At 46.1% G+C, this 22793-nt stretch overlaps 1 protein-coding gene across 1 annotated transcript in view; it reads right to left on the bottom strand.

The window, feature by feature from the left end:
* The window catches only part of calcr (calcitonin receptor), a 444237-nt gene that overhangs the window by 273538 nt on the left and 147906 nt on the right, over positions 1-22793 (bottom strand). Inside the window, 1 exon segment of the mRNA XM_038797577.1 lies at positions 13344-13433. Coding sequence (XP_038653505.1) covers positions 13344-13394 — 51 coding nt within the window. The 5' untranslated portion in view covers positions 13395-13433.

Raw genomic sequence — 22793 nt, 5'->3', positions numbered from 1 at the left:
CAGGGCTGAACAAGGTGTTTAGGGACTTTTACAGTAAGCTGTACACTTTGGAATCCCCCAGGGGACCGGAGGGGATGACACGATTCCTGGACCGACTGACCTTTCCAAGAGTGGGCGGGGGTTGGTAGACGGACTGGGGACCCTGGTTGGGATTGAAGAGGTACTGGGGGGCCTGAAGGTCATGCAGTCGGGTGAAGCCCCGAGGCCGGATGGGTATCCGGTGGAGTTTTACAAAACGTTTGCTGAGATAGTGAGGCCGGTGCTGGTCAGGATTTCAACAAGGCAAGAGACAGAGGGGTTCTACCCCCAACGATGTTGCAGGCCACTATTTCGCTTATTCTGAAATGGGATAAAGACCCGGAGGCCTTTTGGTCTTGTAGGCCGATCTCTTTGATCAACACAAATGCTAAGTTACTGGCCAAGATGTTGGCGACTAGAATTGAGGACTGTGTACCGGACGTAATTGCGGAGGACCAAACTGGGTTCGTAAAGGGTAGGCAACTGGCGGCCAATCTAAGAAGGCTGCTTAATGTGATCATGATGCCTCTGGAGAGCAGGGAGGCAGAGATAGTGATAGCTATGAATGCGGAAAAGGCTTTCGACCGGGTCGAGTGGGACTATCTGTGGGAGGTGCTGGGAAGGTTTGGGTTCGGGGAGGGGTTCATTGACTGGGTTAGGCTGTTATACCAGGCCCCAGAGGCTAGTGTGAGGATGAACATCAGATTACTTCAGACTACACCGCGGGAAAAGACTGGGTTGCTGCAGTAATCCACGGGAGGCAGGAGTTCCATCACCACACCAATATTTATTTACAATAACGATATTACAGGAACAGGAGCAGCTACAAACAGTGCTGCCAGCAGTCCAGTCAACTTAAGACTCCATCACAAAGCCTACACAGGTGCTTATATGGGCCCCCTCAATGAGCTATCATTGAGGCAGCTCATACTCCAATTGGCCAACCAATAAAGCCAATTGGAGTTCATTACACCCCACCCCCCCAAGGTCCGAGGAATTCCTGCCAGCTGGCATTCTTCTGAGCTTCTTCCTGTTCCTCATGTCTGGGTCTGTCACCTCTGTGTCGTCCGCCGGATCGTTCTCCGAAGTGGACGGGGTGTACCTTATAGGTGCCCGTCTTTTCCTTGACGACCTCTTTGGAAGTTGTTCTTCCTCCTCCTTGGGGAGAGGTGTCGCGGCGGCCTCGTCGAACGTGTCCATCTCCGACTCTGACGACTGGATGACGGGGTCTGGAGAAATTGCTCGGGGCTGGGGTGTGGGTATCCTTTCCGTCTGGGCTATCCCAGCTTGAGGCGGTCCTGCTTCGCCTGCCTCCAGGTGTGGTTCCGCTGCCCTTATTTGGTCTAGGTGTTTCTTCAGCACCTTACCTCCTATCGAAACTTCATAGGATACGGGCCCTGTTTGGGACTCTACCGTGCCTTTGACCCACGTTGGTCCATTCCCATAATTCTTAACTCAGTTAAGATTGCCTGACGGCCCTGAGCTGGGACTATTACCCGGGCTCCCCATAATAGGATACCGTCTTCTACGGTCATTTGGTCCCTTCTGCTCCAGTATGGGTGCATCTGGGGCTCCACTGGTCTTTCCAGTTCCCCTGTTAGCAGTAAATGCTTCATCTTGGCTAAAACTGGGTCTTTTTGCGTCCACAACCGAATTTGTTATGCGTCTACTGGTAGGGTGTCCAAAAAATTTAGAGTCATTACTGTCTCCTCTACTTTTGGTATTTGCGGCGGAGTGTCCGGGAGGGGAAGTCTGCTCAAAGCATCTGCATTTGCTACTCGCGTTCCCGGTCTGTGCTCCAGAACGTATCTATATGCCGCCAGTAGCAACGCCCAGCGTTGGATTCTAGCTGATGCAATCGGGGGTATTGACTTGTCTTCTTTTAATAACCCTAATAACGGCTTATGGTCCGTCACTATGGTGAATTTCCGCCCGTACAGATACTGGTGAAATATTTTTACTGCGAATATCACCGCCAGTCCTTCCTTCTCGATTTGGGCGTACTTCCTCTCAGCCATCACCAAGGTCCTCGAAGCATAGACTATTGGCCGTTCTTCCCCATTCCTTCCTCTATGGGCTAAGACGGCTCCTACCCCGTAGGGGGATGCATCACAAGTGACCACCAACTCCTTCCTTGGGTCATAATGCTCTAGGACATTTTTGGATGACAGCTGTTCCTTAATGTCCCTAAATGCTCGGTTTTGGCGGGCGGACCATTTCTATTCTTGCCCCTTTTTTAGTAGCTGGTGGAGGGGTTCTAGGATGGACGCCCTATTTTCAATAAATTTTCCATAATAGGTTACCAACCCTAGAAATGATAGTAACTCCTGGACCGTGGTGGGAGCTGGGGCTTCTTTTATTGCCCTTACTCTGTCTTCCAATGGGTGTAAGCCTGACTCGTCTACTTTATATCCCAGGTACGTCACTTGTGGGGCCAGAAAAACACATTTTTCCCTTTTTAGCCGTACGCCTGCCTTTGTGAAATGCGTGAGCACTTCCTCCAGGTTCCTTAAGTGTTCCCTGTTTGTCCTACCCGTGATTAAGATATCGTCCAAATAAATCGCCACCTGCGGTAGTCCCTGCAGAATATTTTCCATCGTACGCTGGAATATAGCGCAGGCTGATGACACTCCGAAAGGTAGCCTAGTATACCGAAAAAGGCCCTTCAGGGTGTTGATCGTAGCGAACTTCTGGGAGTCCTTGTCCAGTTTTAACTGCAGGTAGGCGTGGCTCATGTCCAGTTTCATGAACAAAAGCCCACCTGTCAATTTGGCATATAGGTCGTCTATTTTCGGGATCGGGTATTTGTCCAGCAGTGCGTATTTGTTTATCGTCTGTTTGAAATCTCCACAGAGACGTTTCGAGCCGTCTGGCTTCAAAATTGGTACCACCGGCGCTGCCCATTCCGAGAATTGTACTGGACTGATAATGCCGTCGCGCCGTAACCTTTCTATTTCGTCATCTACTTTCTTCCTTAATGCAAAAGGTACTGGCCTGGCCTTACAAAATTTCGGAAGGGCTTCTGGGTCCACGTGCAAAGTTGCTTTGGCGCCTATGATTTCCCCCAAACCTTCCTGGAAGACCTCCGGGTATTTTTGGAGTACTCCACTCAACTGCCCGCTTCCACTCAGGAAAATTTTCATCCAATCTAATTTTAGGTCTTTCAGCCAGTTTCGTCCAATTAAGCTCGGTCCGGAGCCCTCTACTATAGTCAACGGTAATCTGAGCAATTGTTTCTCATATCCCACGGGTACATGAGTCGTGCCTAGAACTTCCAGGTTTCGTCGATGTTTTTGTTAGGGTTAGTGGCTGGAGTCCAGCTTTGATTTTTCTAAATGCTGCCACTCCCATTACTGATAAGGCCGCACCCGTGTCTATTTCCATTATTTAAGGTCGCCCGTTCACCCGTGGGGTAATCTTAATGGGTTCTGCTTTCTTCGTTGCAATATTATATAATTGTTCCCCTTTGGAGGAGGATGTGGCGTCTAGGTTTTGTACTTCCCTGCGTCCCCACCGGATATTCCTCTTTTGCCACCTCCTTCTAGGGTTTCTGTCGCTGTTACCCCACTCTGTCTGGTGCCAGAAACGGTCCTTCTTTGTTGGGGGAGCCTCAGCCAGTACTTCCCTCTGTCTCCAGTTAGTCCTGGCAGATTTGGTGGCAGTTCTGGCGTTTTCCTTTTTCCCTCTATTCCTCAGGCTTTTCCTGAGAGTGACTATCTGGTAGCTGGACCCATTGTGGTAGTCCCTCTCACACGTATCTACCTCCATTGGCGTGCCCTGTAGTTCCTGCGCCCCACTTGCTGCCTTTTCTAGGGACAGTGCGAGCTGTAACGCCTGCCTGCAGTCTAGCTCCATTTCTGCCAACAGGCGTTTCTGTATTGAGGTCGTTTATACCACACACTAACCGGTCCCGAAGCATTTCATTTAGCGTCGGGCCGAACTCACATTTTTCTGCCAGCCTTCTCAGGCGGGTCAAGAAATTTGTGACTGACTCCCTGTCTTCCCGCTTCGCTGTGTAGAATCTATACCTACGCAAAATGAGGGGTGGTTTTGGGTCGTAGTGCTCTTTCACCAATTCCGTTAATTCTTGGAAAGTTTTTGTGTCCGGCGCATCGGGATAAGTCAGACTACGTATAATGGCAAAAGCTGAGGGTCCGCACGCCGACAGCAGGATAAGCCTTTCGTCCATCAGAATATCATTTGCCCGGAAGAAGTAACACATTCTCTCCACATACTGGGACCAGTCCTCAATAGCCGGGTCGAATGCCTCTAACCTCCCAAAAAACGGCATTTTTATAAATGGCAAGGCTTACCCTCCGAGTGTGGCAGCTGGTCTCCGCAAAATTCTTAGTTTACCTCGTCGCCACTGTAGTAATCCACGGGAGGCAGGAGTTCTGTCACCACACCAATATTTATTTACAATAACGATATTACAGGAGCAGCTACAAATAGTGCTGCTAGCAGTCCAGTCAACTTAAGACTCCCTCACAAAGCCTACACAGGTGCTTATATGGGCCCCCTCAATGAGCTATCCTTGAGGGAGCTCATACTCCAATTGGTCAACCAATAAAGCCAATTGGAGTTCATTACAGTTGCCCTCTCTCCCCACTGCTGTTCGTGCTGGCCATAGTGCCGCTGGCAATTGCTCTGAGAGCTTCAAAGGACTGGAAAGGGCTGGTCCGGGGGGGAGTGGAACATAAAGTCTTGTTATACGCGGATGACCTGTTGTTATACGTAGCGGACCCAATGGCGGGGATGGACAGCATCATGGAAATCCTGAGGGAATTTGGCCGGTTTTCAGGATATAAATTGAACATTACCATGTTCGTAATTCAGGCGAGGGGACAGGAGAGTAGTCTGAAGGGGTTGCCGTTCAGGCTGGTAGGAGAAAACTTTATAGACTTGGGGATACAGGTGGCACGGGTATGGGGCAGGCTGCATAAGCTCAACCTGCCCAGATTGGTGGAACGAGTGAGGGAGGAGGTTCGGAGCTGGGATGCCCTCCCGCTTTCACTAGTGGGGAGGGTGCAGACTGTTAAGATGACGATTCTCCCGAGATTCTTGTTCATATTTCAGTGTCTCCCCATTTTCATCCCAATGTCCTTCTTTAAGAGGCTGAATAAAATTATCCTGGGATTTGTCTAGGCGGGGAAGCCCCGTGGGTGAGGAAGGTGATGCTCGAAAGGAGCAGAGGGGAGGGGGGTCTGGCGTTGCCGAACTTTAGCAAGTACTACTGGGCGGCCAACATAGCGATGATAAGGAAATGGATGGTGGCACGAGGTCGGTTTGGGAGGGGGTGGAGGCTGCCTCATGCAGGGGCACCAATTTGGCAGCCCTGGTTATGGCGCCTCTGCCACTCCCGCCAGCGCGGTATTCCACCAGCCCTATAGTGGTGGTGGCTCTGCGTATCTGGGGCCAGTGGAGGAGGCATATAGGGGAAGTGAGAGCATCAGTGCAGACACTGATCTGCAGCAATCCCCGATTTGCCACGGGGAACATGGACGGTGGGTATCGACTGTGGCGGAGGGCGGGGATTGTGAGGGTGGATGACTGTTGCTGGAAGGGAGCTTCCCGAGTATGAGGGCGTTGGAGGAGACGTTTGGGCTGGCGGGAGGGAATGACTTTAGATACTTTCAGGTGCGGGATTTCGTGCACAGACTGGTGCCGTCCTTACCACGCCTTCTGCCAAAGGGGAGGCAGGACAGGGTAGTTTCTAGGGGACAGATAGGTGAGGGTAGAGTCTCAGATATTTACAAAGAACTAATGGGAGCAGAAGATACACAGACTGAGGACCTGAAGCTTACATGGGTAGAGGAGCCCGGGGGGGGGGGGGGGGGGGGGGGGGGGGGGGGGGGTGAGATGCAGGATGGTATTTAGGCAGACGCTCGGTGCACAGATGCATCCATACCGTCGTGGAGGCACTATTTGCCTGGTCAGCGCAATACATCCATTCAATGTGGACCGAGCCAACCAGGACACTGGGGCAGCGGAGCTCGCAACCATCCATGACAGGGGGTCATGGACGTCTAGCGAATGATCGACGGAATGCATGTGGCCCTACGAGCACCTCCAGATAACAGGCCACTCTATACAAACTAAAAGGGGTTCCACTCGATGAACGTGCAGCTCATATGTGACCATCAGCTGCACATCATACACGCCTGCGCCCGATACCTGGCTGGTTGGCTGGCTACTGGGCGACAGGGGTCATCGGCTGCGGTCATGGCTGATGACGTATTACTCTGGGTTTCTGGTTCACTCATCCTGTAGAAGCCAATATTTTTCCCGCTTCTGGACTGTGGTAGAAAGATTCAACAATGCTCGTTAAGAAAACATAACAAGACTATATTTTCAAACAGACTGCATGCAGTTTTGAGAGCAGGGAGTGTCACTGCTGATTCCTACTCAAGTCTGCGCTTTCACAGAAAATTAGGATTACGTGACTACAGCTTGCTCAGGAATTCGATCAGAAGTACAAACTTGAGCAATATCATAAAACAGGCGTCACCTTGCTGACCTTTCAGGACTCTGTTTAAGAGTCGGAGGAGATTTGTTTCTTCCTGACCTTATCTTGTCGTATTTAGACTGCTTTGGGTTATGACGAGTTAGTCTTATCAGAATTTACGGAGCTCAGGCATTTCGGATCAGCTTGACCTTCTCTGATGTTTTCAGGCTTTAGGTCATGCGAAGTCAGCTTTTCTTACATTGTACCCAGTAGTTGACCAGTTTTCCCATCATGCCATTATTTACTTCGTACAACATCATAATCCAGTGATAATACCACTTTGCCACCGCCTCCCCATATTTCTCCCATACTGCAGAACAATCATTCATGATAAGCATTCATGACATAGGATCGGTTTCTATTAATTATAAAGGTTCAGTCTAAAATTAAATGCAGATGAATAGTATGCATAGCATGTGGTTATTCATTTAAAGTGACTTCATCCTTATCTGAAGTCTTTAAAAAAAATCTGGCCATCTTCATCATGGCCGTATGGATCTGCCAAGTTCTGGAATCTAAATTTACCCCTTTCGCTACTTCTTAAACCCACTCTGAGGACATTGCTGCGAAAGGAGCCTGTTGGCTCCGTTCAGTAAAGCCACTTTGTCCTTTTCTCCTGGATCAATAATTCGAACAACTAATTGGCAAAATGACTCTTGTGTGCTTGAGCTGCATGCAATTAATAACTGTATCACTGATTGAATCCCAGGTTTACTCTTCCTCCTGCAGATAATGGTTTTGAATGCTGCCTTTTTGATGATAATCATTGCTTTTCAGACTATTATTTCTGCTACTTCATTGCTGATCCTCAGGTGTGCATTTCTTTAGCTTTTAATCTTCGAACGAAAATCACAATATTAAAGTTAATGAGCAGCAGAATATTCAGGCTGAATATTTTATTTCTCCTCGGGTAGCACATTGATAGTGACCTTTAACCCACTATCTCATTGGATTGTATACTTTATTCACCTTGGAAGGAAGAGAACTGACAATACCAGACGTTAACTAATAAGGACACTTATTGTATACATTGCTGATTCACACACAGGCCCTTTGGGAATTAATTTTGGTACCTTCAAGTGAAAGCGTGAGAAGCAGATAATGACAATAAATCGGAAGTTAGCAATAAGAAAAATATCTGTGTTCCCATATCAATGCTTTGTCCAGGGTAAGGGAGAATGCATTTCATTTTCTTCATTTTTGCTTCATAGCATCCCCATTGCTTCACATTTTGCTCTTTTTGGAAGAATCCTTGCAGACATTTCGAGAAAAGCAGGCTTCACATCTGTCCTTCCAATTTTCCATTGTTGTAGGAAAATGCTTGACCAAAGCACAGTTGTGATTTGGAGCTCTGTCTGTGGTAAATAGGCAATGCTGTGTTACCACATTGAGCACTGCCCTCTGAGAAACACGCCACCAATATAAGGTTTTATAAGATTTATGAGATTTATGTTTTAAGCTATCTCTTTGCTTTAAGGTAAAATGGAGTAATGAAGACGGTCATGTAATTTGCTATGAACTCTGCCGACGACAAGTCTATATGGCTTTGTTACCATGGAGACCGGGAGCCCAGATTTAGACTTACTGAGCGCAAAGTGCAACATGGAACTTGAAAAGGAAGGCAAGAGCTGTTGAGTTTGCCACAGACAGACTTTCAGATGTGAATTCTCCCAAAGAATTTCTGGTGGGAAACGAGGTGCAATTCCCGCCAGGTGGATCGGCGATATCCAGAACACAATCCACCTGGAGCCAGGCTGATTTGTGCCATGGGACCCAAAGAGGCCGACCTGACTAGATCCTCAGAGATCGGTGCCCCAATCTCAGAATAACCATACAGCGGCACTCCTGCATCCTCGCCAGCAACGTCCCCCTCACACCCATCGCTGGAAAAGCTCCCCCCTCGCTTGCATCAGGCCCCCACAAGTGAGCAACACCCCTCAATGAGTTCACCAAAGACACCCTCCTTCAGAGCCACCTTTTCGGTTCCCCCTTCAGACCCGCCCCTTGGCACTGACAACCTTCCTCCTACCACCCTGGCAGTGTCAAACTGGCACTGCCGGGTTGTCATTGCCAGCGAGCCAGGAGGTAGTGCTAGGACGCTGTCCAGTCATGTCCAGGATCACCCGAATGTTACAAAAGCTTCTGAGATCCCTGGTGTGATCGCCACATCTATCCAAAGAATTCACCAGTGGATGTGAGAAGGTCCTCATTGAGGAATACTTGCAGTTCAATGTTTGAGTGGTGCCAGCTGCTATTATGGAAGAAAATGTCCTCCAGTGCAGGCATGTTGTTCAAGCATCAGAGGTTGAAAAAGATTCAGTTCAAATAAAATGCGATCAAATTGTACACCTGCTCTTTCTCGGAAGCACTTCAGAGTCAAAAGAAACTCACGATGAAAAAGAAGCACTTCGAGCACCTGCTATTTCTAGGCAGCATTCCATGGTTAATGTGAAGTGCTATTAAAACAAACAAAACTAATAATTCCTCTGAGATAGCTTTCAGCTACCAATCAAGAGGCTTGTAGATGTCAATGAGTTGTGAAATTCAATGTTAACAAACAAGTACAAGGGGATAAAAGCAGGCATATATCAACAGTGAAACTGCAATGGCTCGTTCAATTTAAATGAAGGCATAATCCAGCATTGAAACCACAGAGCCTATTGAAACTTCAAGGGAAGTGAACTACTTCTCCAAGAAACAAGCTGCAGAATGGCTTTGTCCGATGAGAGGATTTGAGGACAGACAGGCTGTAGCAGAGCAGTCCCTGTTATGAGGTATTCAACATGAAAGAAAGCAGGTTTCAAGGTTTCACAGACCCAAAGTGACCCTCATCTTGGGGAGAGACCCTACCTGGCTCCCTCCAGCCCAGCCCAAGCTCTCCAACCCTCTTGATGGACCCCCCCTCACGGCACCTGGTCAGCGGCTGCTTTGCCCTTGCGCTCCTTGGAGGTGGGGAGAGTGACTCATATCCTTGCTCACCCTTCGGGTCCATGACCTAAAGTGATTGTAAATGAGCTACGCACCTAGGCAAGCTGTTCCAGTACAGTTATAACACTGTCATGAACCCAGCAATGTCAGGTATATCCTGTACACAAGAAACAGGACAAATCCAACCCAGCCAATTACCGCCCTATCAGTCTGCTCTCCATCATCAGCAAAGTGATGTAAGGGGTAATCAATAGTGTTATCAAGCGGCACTTACTCATCAATAACCTGTTCACTGATGTTCGTTGTAGGTTCCACCAGGGTCACTCAGCTCCTGACCTCATTATAGTCTTGGTTCAAACATGGAAAAAAGAACTAAACTTCAGAGGTGGGAGGTAACTGCCCTTGACAACACGGTAGCATTTGGTCGAGTGGCATCAAAGAACAGTAGCAAAACTGGAGTCAATGGGAAGCAGAGGGAAAGCTCTCTAATGGTTGGAATCATAGGAAAGTGGTTGTGGTTGTTGGATTTCAGTCACATCAGTACTGAAACATCAGCGCAGAAGTTCCTCAGGGTGGTGTTCTCAGCCCAACCATTTTCAACTGCTTCATCAATGACCTTCCTTCCAACGTAAGGTCAGATGGGGGGATGTTCGCTGAGGATTGCACAATGTTCAATGCCATTCACAACTCTTCAGGCACTGAAGCAGCCCACATGCAAATGCAGCAAGACCAATATCCAGGCTTGGGCTGACAATTGGCAAGTTACATTCGCACCACACAAGTGCCAGGCAATGACCTCTCCAATACGGGAGAATCATACCATCTCCCCTCAACATTCAATGACATTACTATCATTGAATCTCCCAGTATTAACATCCTGGAGGTTACCATTGACCAGAAACTGAATGGATGAGCCGTATATACACTGTGGCTACAAGAGCAGGTCAGAGGCAAGGAATGCTGTGGTGGGTAACTGACTCCCCAAAGTCTGTCCACCACCTACAAGGTACAAATCAGGAGTGGAATGGAATACTCTCCACTTGTCTGGATTAGTGCCACTCCAACAACACTCAAGAAGCTCAACACCATCTAGGACAAAGCAGCCCGCTAGACTGCTCCTCCTTGCACAAACAATCAAACTCTCCACCACTTACACACAGTGGCAGCCGTGTGTACCATCTACAAGATGCACCTGCAGGAACTCACCAAGGTTCCTTCGACAGCACCTTCCAAAACCCACAACTACTACCATCTAGAAAGACAAGAGCAGCAGATATCTGGGACCCCCACCACCTGGCGATTCCCCTCCAAGTCACTCACCATCCTAACTTGGAAATATATCGCCATTCCTTCACTGTTACTGGGTCAAAATCCTGGAACTCCTTCCCTAACAGCACTGTGGGTGTACCTGCATCATGGACTGCAGAAGTTTCAAGAAGGCAGGTCACCACCACCTCCTCAAGGGCAATTAGGGATGGGCAACAAATGCTGGCCTAACCAGCAACACTCACATCCTGCAAAAATTAATTTTTAAAAAGTGATCAGTCTCTTGCCCTTTGTGGGATGGGCTGGAAGAATGGGCAACTGTTATTGCGCCCGGTGCACATCCCGTTTCGGGGGTTTCCGGTAATTCTCTCGAATTGGCAGGATTTGCTGCAGCCGCTGAATTGCCCCCTCACAGTTCTTTGCACTGAAAGAGAGTTCAATGGGTGAAGGGGCTTCCCCTTATGTGTGGTGAGGGAGAAGAGGGCTGTGCGACAGCGAACCTGTGGGGGGGCAAGGAAGGGGGATGGAGAGCGCCCCCTGATACTTCTATGGGTGGGGAAAACCCTGAAGTATGTAGGGGGGGATCCTCCGTAGCCTTGGGGTTGGGAAGTGTGGTGGTACACCTCTGCACAGTTCTGTATGTGGTTCGCGATACAACCTCCAACCATCTGGTGGCGATAGAGATCTAACATGTGACTTGAGACACCCGCCATTTGCAGTTGGTTGTAAGACATACACGAGGATAGTCGCATTAGAAGTAGCTGCAGGAGAATTCACTGAATTCATTTATTCATTACTGTCTGTATCACAATTTGTTAGTTATCTTCCCATGTGTTAATCTTGTTGATAAATTATCTTACTCGTCAAAGAGCTAGATGTTCTTTGTGTATCTATACTACAGCCACAACACAGAACATAACAGGAGAGAGTTGGTTTTTCTCACATATTGGAGCTCCCTTTAAAGATGAGGTCCCAGTCTCTGTGTATCCTGGCTTGCTGGCTCTATAAGACACCCTCCCACCAGGGTGACAGCAGAAACTGCACCTCCTGATTTCCTTCAACAGTGTCAGACGATCTGGACAGAAAACCTGGCTGTTGGGTATAAGTTCAGTAAGCTAGACATGAACAATGCTTATTTGCAGCTTCGTTTGGATAAGGCCTCATTAAAATATATATCAACATGCACAAGGGTATGTACAAGTACGCCTGGCTTCTGTATGGTGTTTCCTCAGTGTGTGCAGTGTTTCAGTGCATGACGGAAGGCATCTTATCATAGAATTTACAGTGCAGAAGGAGGCCATTCGGCCCATCGAATCTGCACTGGCTCTTGGAAAGAGCACCCTACCCAAGGTCAACACCTTCACCCTATCCCCATAACCCAGTAACCCCACCCAACACAAAGGGCAATTTTGGACACTAAGGGCAATTTATCATGGCCAATTCACCTAATCTGCACATCTTTGGACTGTGGGAGGAAACCGGAGCACCCAGAGGAAACCCACGCACACACGGGGATGATGTGCAGACTCCGCACAGACAGTGGCCCAAGCCGGAATCGAACCTGGGACCCTGGAGCTGTGAAGCAATTGTGCTATCCACAATGCTACCATGCTGCCCACAATGCTACCATGCTGCCCACCTTGCCTGGCTTGTCATGCGTTGTTGGTTATTTAGATGATGTTCTTATCATGGGGCCATGGAGGAGGAGTATCTGCGGAACCTTGAGGTGGTGCAGCAAAGGTTTGTCGAATATGGAGTCTACCTGCGCAGGAAGAAATATGTCTTCCTGTGAAGGAGGTCATGTATTTGGGCTGAATCAGGAGGGGCTACACTAGGTAGCATATAAGGTGTAGGTGATAAAGATGACCTCTGTCCCACGCGATGCCACGGAATCTCCGTTCCTTTTTGGGGCTGATAAATTACGATGGGCGGTTCATTCAGAACCTGGCTACCATCCTGGCCCACCTCTATTTGCCTTTGAAGAAGCACCAGCACTGGGTTTGGCGTCTGTCTCAGTTGACAGCCCTTAAGATGGTAAAATGACGACTATCCTCTTCGGGGTGCTGACTCATTTCAACTCAACAATTCTCTTGTAACATGACATGTGACACCTCGCCATATGGCATAGTGGCTGTCCAGTCATATAGAATGGGTACGGCCATGACCGTCCGATTGCATTTGCCTCCTGGATGCAGATAATTGCCCAACGGAAGTCAAAACATCTCAGTCAACTCTTGTGTGGCTTGTGCATGGGGACTTCCAAAAAGTCTCCCAGCGCACCATCGGGGTACCTCCAGTGTACAACATACTGCGGCTGGATGATCTGGGCCAAACTCTGGCTTTTTTAATATCCATAAAATGGAATAATCGATAACGCTGAGATTTTAATTATTTTCAATGGGATACTAAACTATTATTTGCTTGGTTTGTTTGCCACTTCAAGTGAGAATGGGCTTGAGGTGCATATCTATGAAACACAACAAGTAGTAAGGATTTGATACAAAAATGCAAAGCAAAGATGAACAAAGATAAACAACTCTTCTGCTTTGGATGATAATGTTCCCGTGTAAACATGCTGTGCTTTTGATAACAAGGTACCTTTATAGATAAGCATTGCTTGACTTACCAAAGTAAATGCCACCGATAACATGAAGCTGCGCAAAAGTAGTTTTGTCATAGTCGATTCGCCAGATTTTGCGTTGATCAGTGGGAAAACCTGCAAATATGATTAAGTAAAAGATGAACATACAGAATTACATGGGATATACAGCACAGAAAGGGGTCATTTGGCTGATGTGGTTCATGCTGGCGTTTGCACTCCACTACGGCCTCTCCCCATTTTAACTAATGTATCAGCATAACCCTCTATTCCCTTATCAAACTTTCCTTGTATGTACCTATGATATTTGTTTCATAATCCTGTAATAATGAGTTCCATACTCTCACCACTTCCTGGGTAAAGACGATTCAGCTAAATTCCCTGTTTGATTTCTTGGTCATGACCTTATATTGATAGTCTCTGAGGAGGTTTTGTGGCTAATGTGTAGTGCCTCTGCCTGTGAGACATGAGCTCTAGGTTCAAGTTGCACTCCAGTACTTGTTGGCCATGGAAAGAGCATTCATGACATAACCAAGCAGGTTGGTAATGAATTTGTCCCAATTTGACCATGTCAGGCAGTAAGAGTAAAAGGGATTCCAGATCAGTCATTGGTGACAACATGGGCGAGATTTCTGGTACGGAGCGCCCCTGCTGGCAGCGGGTTTCTCCATCCCACCAGCTGGCCAATGGGATTTCCCATTGTGGGATCCAGCCCCATGTCTTCTCGGTGTATGACAGAAATCCCTTGTGAAAAAGGCATGAGGGGAGCTATATACTTCCCTGGATGAACACAGCTGAAGAAGTAGTTTTTCTCTTCCCCACAAGTGGACTATTTGTGTTTACTGACAAATAATCTTTCATACGACTGCTACTAATTCACCTCTCAATATTTGATATCAAAGGAAACGCGATCCAGGCTGTTCATCTATAGATATAACTGTGCAGTTTTGATACCATCGTTATGAACCTTTTTAGCATCCTCTTCAGTGTGGCTATGTATTTTAATAATATGCTGACCTAACTGCACATAGTGGTCTAATTAAGGTTCAATGTTCAGTATAACTTCTCTGTCTTTTAATTCCACCCGTTTTGATATAAGCACATGCACTTATTTCCCTCTGTAGTATAGAACTTAAATATTGTTGTTTAGTTTTTCCTGATATGTATGCCCTCTTGGTTCTGGTGTCATCCTGCTAAATCCTTTCTTTGGATCTTCTCCAGTTGCTTTTTATCCTTTATGTGATATGGAAACCAGAACCATACACAGTACTTTATGTGTGATCTAAATAAAGTTCAATGCAAGTTTAACTTCTATCTTCCAGAAATAAATCCCAATGATGTGTTTGCCTTTGTTCTGGCCTTATTAAACCACTACCTTTAGTGGTTTGTGCATCTGTACCCTGGATTCCTTTGATTATGCAGCCTATTAAGGCTCTTATTTTTCAAGGAGCATGTGGCTTCCTAATTCTTCCTAATAAAATGTACCACCTTATGCTTATCTCTATTGACATTCATTTACCAACTACGTGCCCGTATTACAAGTTTATTTCTCGTATTTTGTTGCAGTCCTCAGTATTAACTGCACACACCAATTTAGTTGTGTCCACAAATTTTGCAATTGGATTTCTGATTCTTGAGTCCAAATCCTTTATGTAAATGGTGAACAACACTGGAGCCGGCACCAATGCTTACAAAACATCCTTCTCACAGTTTGCTAGTCTCAGTAGCGCCCCTTAATCCTTACTTTCTATATTCTATTCAATAGCTGCTAGTTGTCCATTCTGCGACTTGTCCAGCTCCACATATTCTGACCATTCCATATTATTGATCTGATTGAGTTAATATATTATTATAAAAATTTATTATTTACACCATCATTCTGCAAACTTTCAAGAAAAGACAAACCACTTTCTTTAAAAATCTCCATCACTTTATTAGGAAACCAAAAGTCCTTGTAAGGGATTTATATGTTTGTGGGTAAACATTTAAAAAAAGGTATAGTTTTAGGTGGGTTAGTAGCACAGTGGTTAGCACTGTTGCTTCACAGTGCCAGGGACCCGGGTTTGATTCCCGGCTTGGGTCACTGTCTGTGAGGAGTTTGCACGTTATAGAGTCATAGATTTTTACAGCATGGAAACAGGCCCTTCGGCTCAGCTTGTCCATGTCACCCAGTTTCTATCACGAAGGTAGTCCCACTTGCCCGCATTTGGCCCATATCCCTCTATACCCACCCTGCCCATGTACCTGTCTAACTGCTTTTTAAACATTTAACGTTCAAGTTCAAGGTTCTAGTTCAAGTTTGATCCTTGTCTGCGTGCGTTTCATCTGGGTGCTCCGGTTTCCTCCCACAAGTCCCAAAGATGTGCTTGTTAGGTGAATTGGACATTCTGAAGTCTCCCTCAGTGTGTCCGAACAGGCACCATAGTGTGGCAACTAGGGGTTTTTCACAGTAACTTCATTGCAGTGTAATGTAAGCCTACTTGTGACACTAATAAGGATTATTATTATTATTAATTTAATGTCTCTGCACCTGGAAGGGATCTTTAGCTAGATTTATACTGGACAAAGGTATTTGTATGTGTGCAGGTTGGTTTCAATTCCAACTGGGTTGCTGTTGTTGTTGGAGAGGGCTAAACTGTGAAAAATAAATAAAAAGAACATAATCAGGATGTATTGCTTAGCAACAGAAGGCCTATTTCCAGAGGGGAAAACTTTCCTTTGTTTTTTTAACTAAAATGTCAGAGCTGTTGCAGATACACAGCTGAAGAGGAAAACTCCATAGCTCTGCTCGAAGCAAGAAAAGTTGTACACTGGAATAATGTGCAAGGAAGCAAGCTCCAGAGAAATTAAAGGACAGTTGGTTCTAGAAACCTGGAAATAGAACAGAATGGTGTTCAAGGCACCACAGACAAAGTTGAGAAGGAATTTAATGTAGACAAACTAGGTTTCTAATGGTTTCTAAAGTAATCCTAAAGTTTGGAATGTTTTAACACAGTCTGTGAAACAAATTTTTAAGTAATTGGAAAGGCAATTTTGACTGGATATCCGGGTATGTGTAACAGGCGAAGTCAGTCGAGACAAAGGAATCCTGAAAAAGGTTGGTGTAAAATCCTGGCGTGGATTCACTGGTAAACGTGGAGTGGAAGCTCTTCCCACAGCCAACAATAAAAGTCTTTTGGAAAACTTGGACTGGATTTCGGAATGCAAACCATAAATGGAAAGCATGATCATGACAGAAGATTTTAAAGTATGTTTTGGGGATTAGAGTTTGGAAACTCTTATGTGATCATCTTCTGGGGGATTCTGAGGAGGCAACCAAAGACTTTCACTTGGCATTACAGGATGGAGTGCATATCTGACCATAGGACCTTGCATGCGACAAAGGGACTATTTTTGTTAATGGGACCATTGTAGCTTTAAATGTACTTTGTCATCCGTAGTAATCTTAAAACCCGACTGTATTGGTTAAGCTAAGAGGAGATGAAAAGAAAACTGCATTATACGACATTTTTTTCAGGTTTAATAAATGTATTTCCCTTGACTGTAAAACTAATTAGCGGTTCGGTGACTCTGTTCTTCCACCTTTGATTAAAGAAAAGTAAAAGTTATGGTTTTGTGATCCAAAGTTCCATTCTCGGATCTTTCAGTCCGGTTATCAACTGGGACCGCAACAGCTTCAATAAAGAAAATTTTAGCACATTGTAGAAATGGGAGCAAGGTGGAAGATTTCATTCTTTACAGATTTACAATTTACTTACACAGATAAAACATTCTCCATCCCCACAGAATACAGAATGGTTTATGGCATTATCTGGCCTCAACTGGTTTCTGGACCAGATATTCATTATACCATGGCGGTTACACAGAGGTTTTCAACCTTCTGCCCCCAAGTCCTGGCAATCTGGCTGTCAAATCCCAAGAATATCAATCCTATTTTCAAATTTTTCATAGCTGTTGAAGTTTTGCGAAATGCAATCCTAGTTATAGTACTAGAGTCCAATTTGTTGATAAATGCTTTAATAGAACATGAAAATCCGTTGGCATCAGATATTTGAGATGGATGTAAATGAATAGGAACATGGATTTACATGCCAGCTGCAGGGTATGTATCAATGATAAAGGCTAAGCTGCCTGATTGCTCAGTGAGTTTAGAACATAGAACATAGAACGATACAGCGCAGTACAGGCCCTTCGGCCCTCGATGTTGCACCGACATGGAAAAAAACTAAAGGCCATCTAACCTACACTATGCCCTTATCATCCATATGCTTATCCAATAAACTTTTAAATGCCCTCAATGTTGGCGAGTTCACTACTGTTGCAGGTAGGGCATTCCACGGCCTCACCACTCTTTGCATAAAAAACCCACCTCTGACCTCTGTCCTATATCTATTACCCCTCAATTTAAGGCTATGTCCACTCGTGCTAGCCACCCCCATCCGCGGGAGAAGGCTCTCGCTGTCCACCCTATCTAACCCTCTGATCATTTTGTATGCCTCTATTAAGTCACCTCGTAACCTTCTTCTCTCTAACGAAAACAACCTCAAGTCCATCAGCCTTTCCTCATAAGATTTTCCCTCCATACCAGGCAACATCCTGGTAAATCTCCTCTGCACCCGTTCCAAAGCTTCCACGTCCTTCCTATAATGAGGCGACCAGAACTGTACGCAATACTCCAAATGCGGCCGTACTAGAGTTTTGTACAACTGCAACATGACCTCATGGCTCCGGAACTCAATCCCTCTACCAATAAAGGCCAACACACCATAGGCCTTCTTCACAACCCTATCAACCTGGGTGGCAACTTTCAGGGATCTATGTACATGGACACCGAGATCCTTCTGCTCATCCACACTACCAAGAATTTTACCATTAGCCAAATATTCCGCATTCCTGTTATTCTTTCCAAAGCGAATCACCTCAGGGGGCCTCACGGTAGCATGGTGGTTAGCATCAATGCTTCACAGCTCCAGGGTCCCAGGTTCGATTCCCGGCTGGGTCACTGTCTGTGTGGAGTCTGCACGTCCTCCCCGTGTGTGCGTGGGTTTCCTCCGGGTGCTCCGGTTTCCTCCCACAGTCCAAAGATGTGCGGGTTAGGTGGATTGGCCATGCTAAATTGCCCGTAGTGTAAGGTTAATTGTTGGGTTATGGGTATACGGGTTACGTGGGTTTAAGTAGGGTGATCATTGTTCGGCACAACATCGAGGGCTGAAGGGCCTGTTCTGTGCTGTACTGTTCTATGTTCTATGTTCTACCTCACACTTCTCCACATTAAACTCCATTTGCCACCTCTCAGCCCAGCTCTGCAGCTTATCTATGTCCCTCTGTAACCTGCAACATCCTTCCGCACTGTCTACAACTCCACCGACTTTAGTGTCGTCTGCAAATTTACTCACCCATCCTTCTGCGCCCTCCTCTAGGTCATTTATAAAAATGACAAACAGCAACGATTTACCCTTCAAGTAGATCAGCTATTACATTCAATGACATACATTTGAAGCGTACTTTTGTAATGTAGAAAAAGACGATAACCAGGTCCAATAACAGCAATGTGATAAGTCGCCAGATAATCAGTTTTGGGTGTTGATTGAGGGATGAACGTTGGCTGGGACACTGTGGGAAATCGTCTGGGTCCCAACTGACAAGGTTGACAGAGCCTTGGTTTAATGGTGTACTAGAAAAGGCACCTCCGAGAGTGCAGCAGACTATTAGTAGTGCACAGAAGTGTCAGTGGAAATTATATGCTCAAGTCGCTGGATCCATCATCTTCCAGAGTGCACTCCAGTGAGTAAAAGTTCATACAAAAGGAGCTAAAGACTTGATTTTCTTGTTGTGATGACTTGATTTTCTTATTGGTGGATCCCTGTTGAGCTTGCAGAACTCTGGGAGGGAGAGAGAGATGAAAGGGTCTCCCCCTTGTTAAATGTAGATTTAATGTTTGGAAACATTCTGGGCCAATTGTCTAGCAGAGTCACTTGGATAGGAGTCAGTGACATTAGTATGGGGTCGAAGTGCAGATAAAGAGGAGCGGGTCTAAATAGAGCATATGTTTCCAATTTTGTAGATGATGGGCTTTGTGGATTTTTTAAAAAGTTTTTTGTTTAATCTTACAAACTTGTTCTTAAGGGTGCAGATTTTCCTTTGCAGCCTTGTAGCTGTTGAGTTCCAGGTATGCAGACCTGTTATGTGGCCAATGACTTGTCATTGCAGCATTACACATGTTTCAAAATACCTTGCCTTCACAATGCATTTCCTTGTTCTCGTGTTGAGATTTTTTTTTAGGCACATTTCCACCTGAAAGATTAGTGTTGAGTCAAAGTTGTTTTAGCTTTGCTCCGATTCTAAATCTGGTTGAGTGCCGGGGCCTGAATGGATTCCAGAATTAAATGGAGCAAGACTCCCTGCTCCAGGTAACTTCTGCCTGAAGCCTGAAGCCAGATTGGCCTCTGACTGCCAATCCAGATTGGATTTGCTTACTAACGGAATGGGCAAATACATGTAAAGAATGGTGGTAAAACAGATGCAATTGTACTACTAAATGTTTATTTGTGAAGTTTAGCCCATGTGTATCAATGTATCCATATGTATGAATAGGCGATTATGTTTTGACCCATATCTGATATAATTTGAATCTACCAACATGCTTTGTCTTCCAGTTTTTGTTCAAACATGAATACATCCCCTGCCCAGTTCCACTTCTTCAAATGGGAACAAAATGAAACATTTATCTCACAGTTGAAAACAATGTTAAAAAACTCTTTCTGAAGCAGTGGCTCCAGATAATATGACTCTTGCGCAAGCTGCAGCAGTACTGTTTGATCCAGAAAATTAATTAATTTTCTACATTCCCATTCTACATTCTACACCTTACATTTGTTTCAGGGGTGACTTCCCTTCCTTTGAGCACTAGACATACAGCTGGTCTCCAAATTATAAGAAGGATACAGAGGTAGCGAAAAAGATACAAATGTAAAGATTTACAAGGATGATACCACAATTGAGAGGTTATAACCATCAGGAAAGATTCAACAGGTTGGAACACTTTACTCCATAAAACAAAGGTTTGAGGGCTGAATCAATAAGAGATCTTTAAAGTAATGAAGTGGTTTGATGAGATAGACATAGTTAGAGAAGATGTTTCACTTGTTAGAGAAGGTTCACTATGGATCATTAATGTAATAAAACCATGAATAATACCCATGAGGAATTTAGCAGAAACCCCTTTACTCCGAAAGTGATTAGAACGTGGAAGTCACTAATGTAAGAGGTAGTTGACGTGTACAGCTCGATGTATTTAATGGGTAGCTGAAAAGACACAAGAAAGGAATAGGCGATTATGCTAATAGAATGTGAGGGGACTTGTGTGTAACCTGTGCACCGGCACGAATCATTTAGGTTGAATGGCCTGTTTCTCTGCTGAAAATTCAATATAATTTTATGTATATTGATTGTGGTAGCTTTGCTGATCACTCAATTGATTAGTCTTCACCTAAATATTGATGTGGGGAGGTCTTGTGGCACAGTGCGTTGTGTCCCTGCCTCTGAACCTGAAGCACTGAGTTAGAGTCCCACCCCAGGACTTGATGGCCAAGGTAACAGCAGCACGGTAGCCTTGTGGATAGCACAATCGCTTCATAGCTCCAGGGTCCCAGGTTCGATTCCGGCTTGGGTCACTGTCTGTGCGGAGTCTGCACATCCTCCCCGTGTGTGCATGGGTTTCCTCCGGGTGCTCCGGTTTCCTCCCACAGTCCAAAGATGTGCGGGTTAGGTGGATTGGCCATGATAAATTGCCCTTAGTATCCAAAATTGCCCTTAGTGTTGGGTGGGGTTACTGGGTAATGGGGATAGGGTGGAGGTGTTGACCTTGGATAGGGGGTAGGGTGCTCTTTCCAAGAGCCGGTGCAGACTCGATGGGCCAAATGGCCTCCTTCTGCACTGTAAATTCTATGTAAGTCTATGTAAGTAACGCCTTCATAACATAGTCAAACAGGAGGTTGATTGTCAACCTGTAAACCCTTTCAACACACGGCATTGGGAATGAGAGAGATTCCTGGGAAGATGGTAAGAAAGTGGGATCGTCTACCATCGCTGTCCATGACTAGTTCCAGACTGCAGCACGCATGTAAAAGTGCATGTTGTCACAGCAACCTGGGACTCCGAGTGAACTGTAACACACCGCCACCAAATTTCGATGCTAGTTTTAATCCAAACAGTTCTTTACACAGAGAGTGGTGGGTGTGTGGAATGCCCTGCCAGCGGAGGTGGTGGAGTCAGAGTCAATAGGGACATTTAAGCGACTCTTGGACAGGCACATGGAAAACAGTAAATTGAAGGGGTGTAGGTTAGGCTGATCTTAGATTAGGATAAGTGATCGGCACAACATGGTAGGCCGAAGGGCCTGTACTGTGCTATATTGTTCTATGTTCTATGAAGGTGCCTGGTTTGATTCCTAGTCTGTGGGTCATCTCAGCAGAAGGATGGTGCAAGTAGCAACAATGCCTGTGAGGAAGGGAGGCAAACAAAACAACTGGTTTTCCTGCTCCTGACATCTGTGTAGATGTTGAAGGGAAGGTAACCACTGGCACTAACTGCCAAGCTCACACATGAATAATGGTCACATGGGCAAGGTGTTCCTGAGTGATTGGCATTCAAATATCTGCATCTCATCAAGGAGACAACACATCAACTAGCATAATTTTTAATAAGGCAAAATTATTGTCTATTTGGTACAATTCTCCAATAAAACTAATAATTCCATGATCTACAGGCCATGTTGCACTCGAGCGAGAGAGCAGCACTGCCGGTAGATCCTGGTAGAGGCCTCCCACAGGCTTCTTGGCAGCCTTTATGCCTCACAAGAACTACGCAGATCTCGCAAGGAATTGGAATCAGATTCCTGCCCAAAATAGGTGTGACCAAACAGTGCGCACCTGAGTAGTTTTTTTTTTACCTGAGTAGGTTTTAACCATACTTAGATGGGTTTACCTTGTATCTACCAGCTTGCCGAGATTTACCTGCCTCCCCAGGAATGCCGCAGCCAGGTGTCGTTCAGTACTGGTCCACACAAATGAAGACCAATGGGAACGGTATCTGGGGCACCTCCCAGGCCATCAGAGGTCCCTCGGTGGTCAGGGATCATGCACGGTGGTCCCCTGCCCCTCTGGAAAGTGGGCACCTTGGCACTGCCCAGCTGACATCTTGACACTGCCAAGCTGGCAGGAGCACTGCCAGGGTACCAGTGCAAGGGTACCCAGGTGCTGGGGTGGCACTGCCAAGAGTCAGGGCCTGAGCGGGGCCATGCCCATGAAAGGAAGATGGAGGGGTGTATAAAGGGTGGGGGAGTGCAGGGCAGGTGAGTAGGGGCCTTTGGGGGATTGGGTAGGGTGATGGTTGGGGGTCCTGGAAGGGGAGGCCTATAAGAGGGCATGGGGGGACCTGTAGAGGGGGCTCCCAGGGACTCCGTAGCGGGGTGTCCTC

Source organism: Scyliorhinus canicula, chromosome 5 (genome assembly GCF_902713615.1).
Source record: "Scyliorhinus canicula chromosome 5, sScyCan1.1, whole genome shotgun sequence".
Taxonomy (NCBI): domain Eukaryota; kingdom Metazoa; phylum Chordata; class Chondrichthyes; order Carcharhiniformes; family Scyliorhinidae; genus Scyliorhinus; species Scyliorhinus canicula.
Note: the sequence above shows the minus strand (reverse complement) of the source record. Positions and strands in the feature narration are given on the sequence as shown.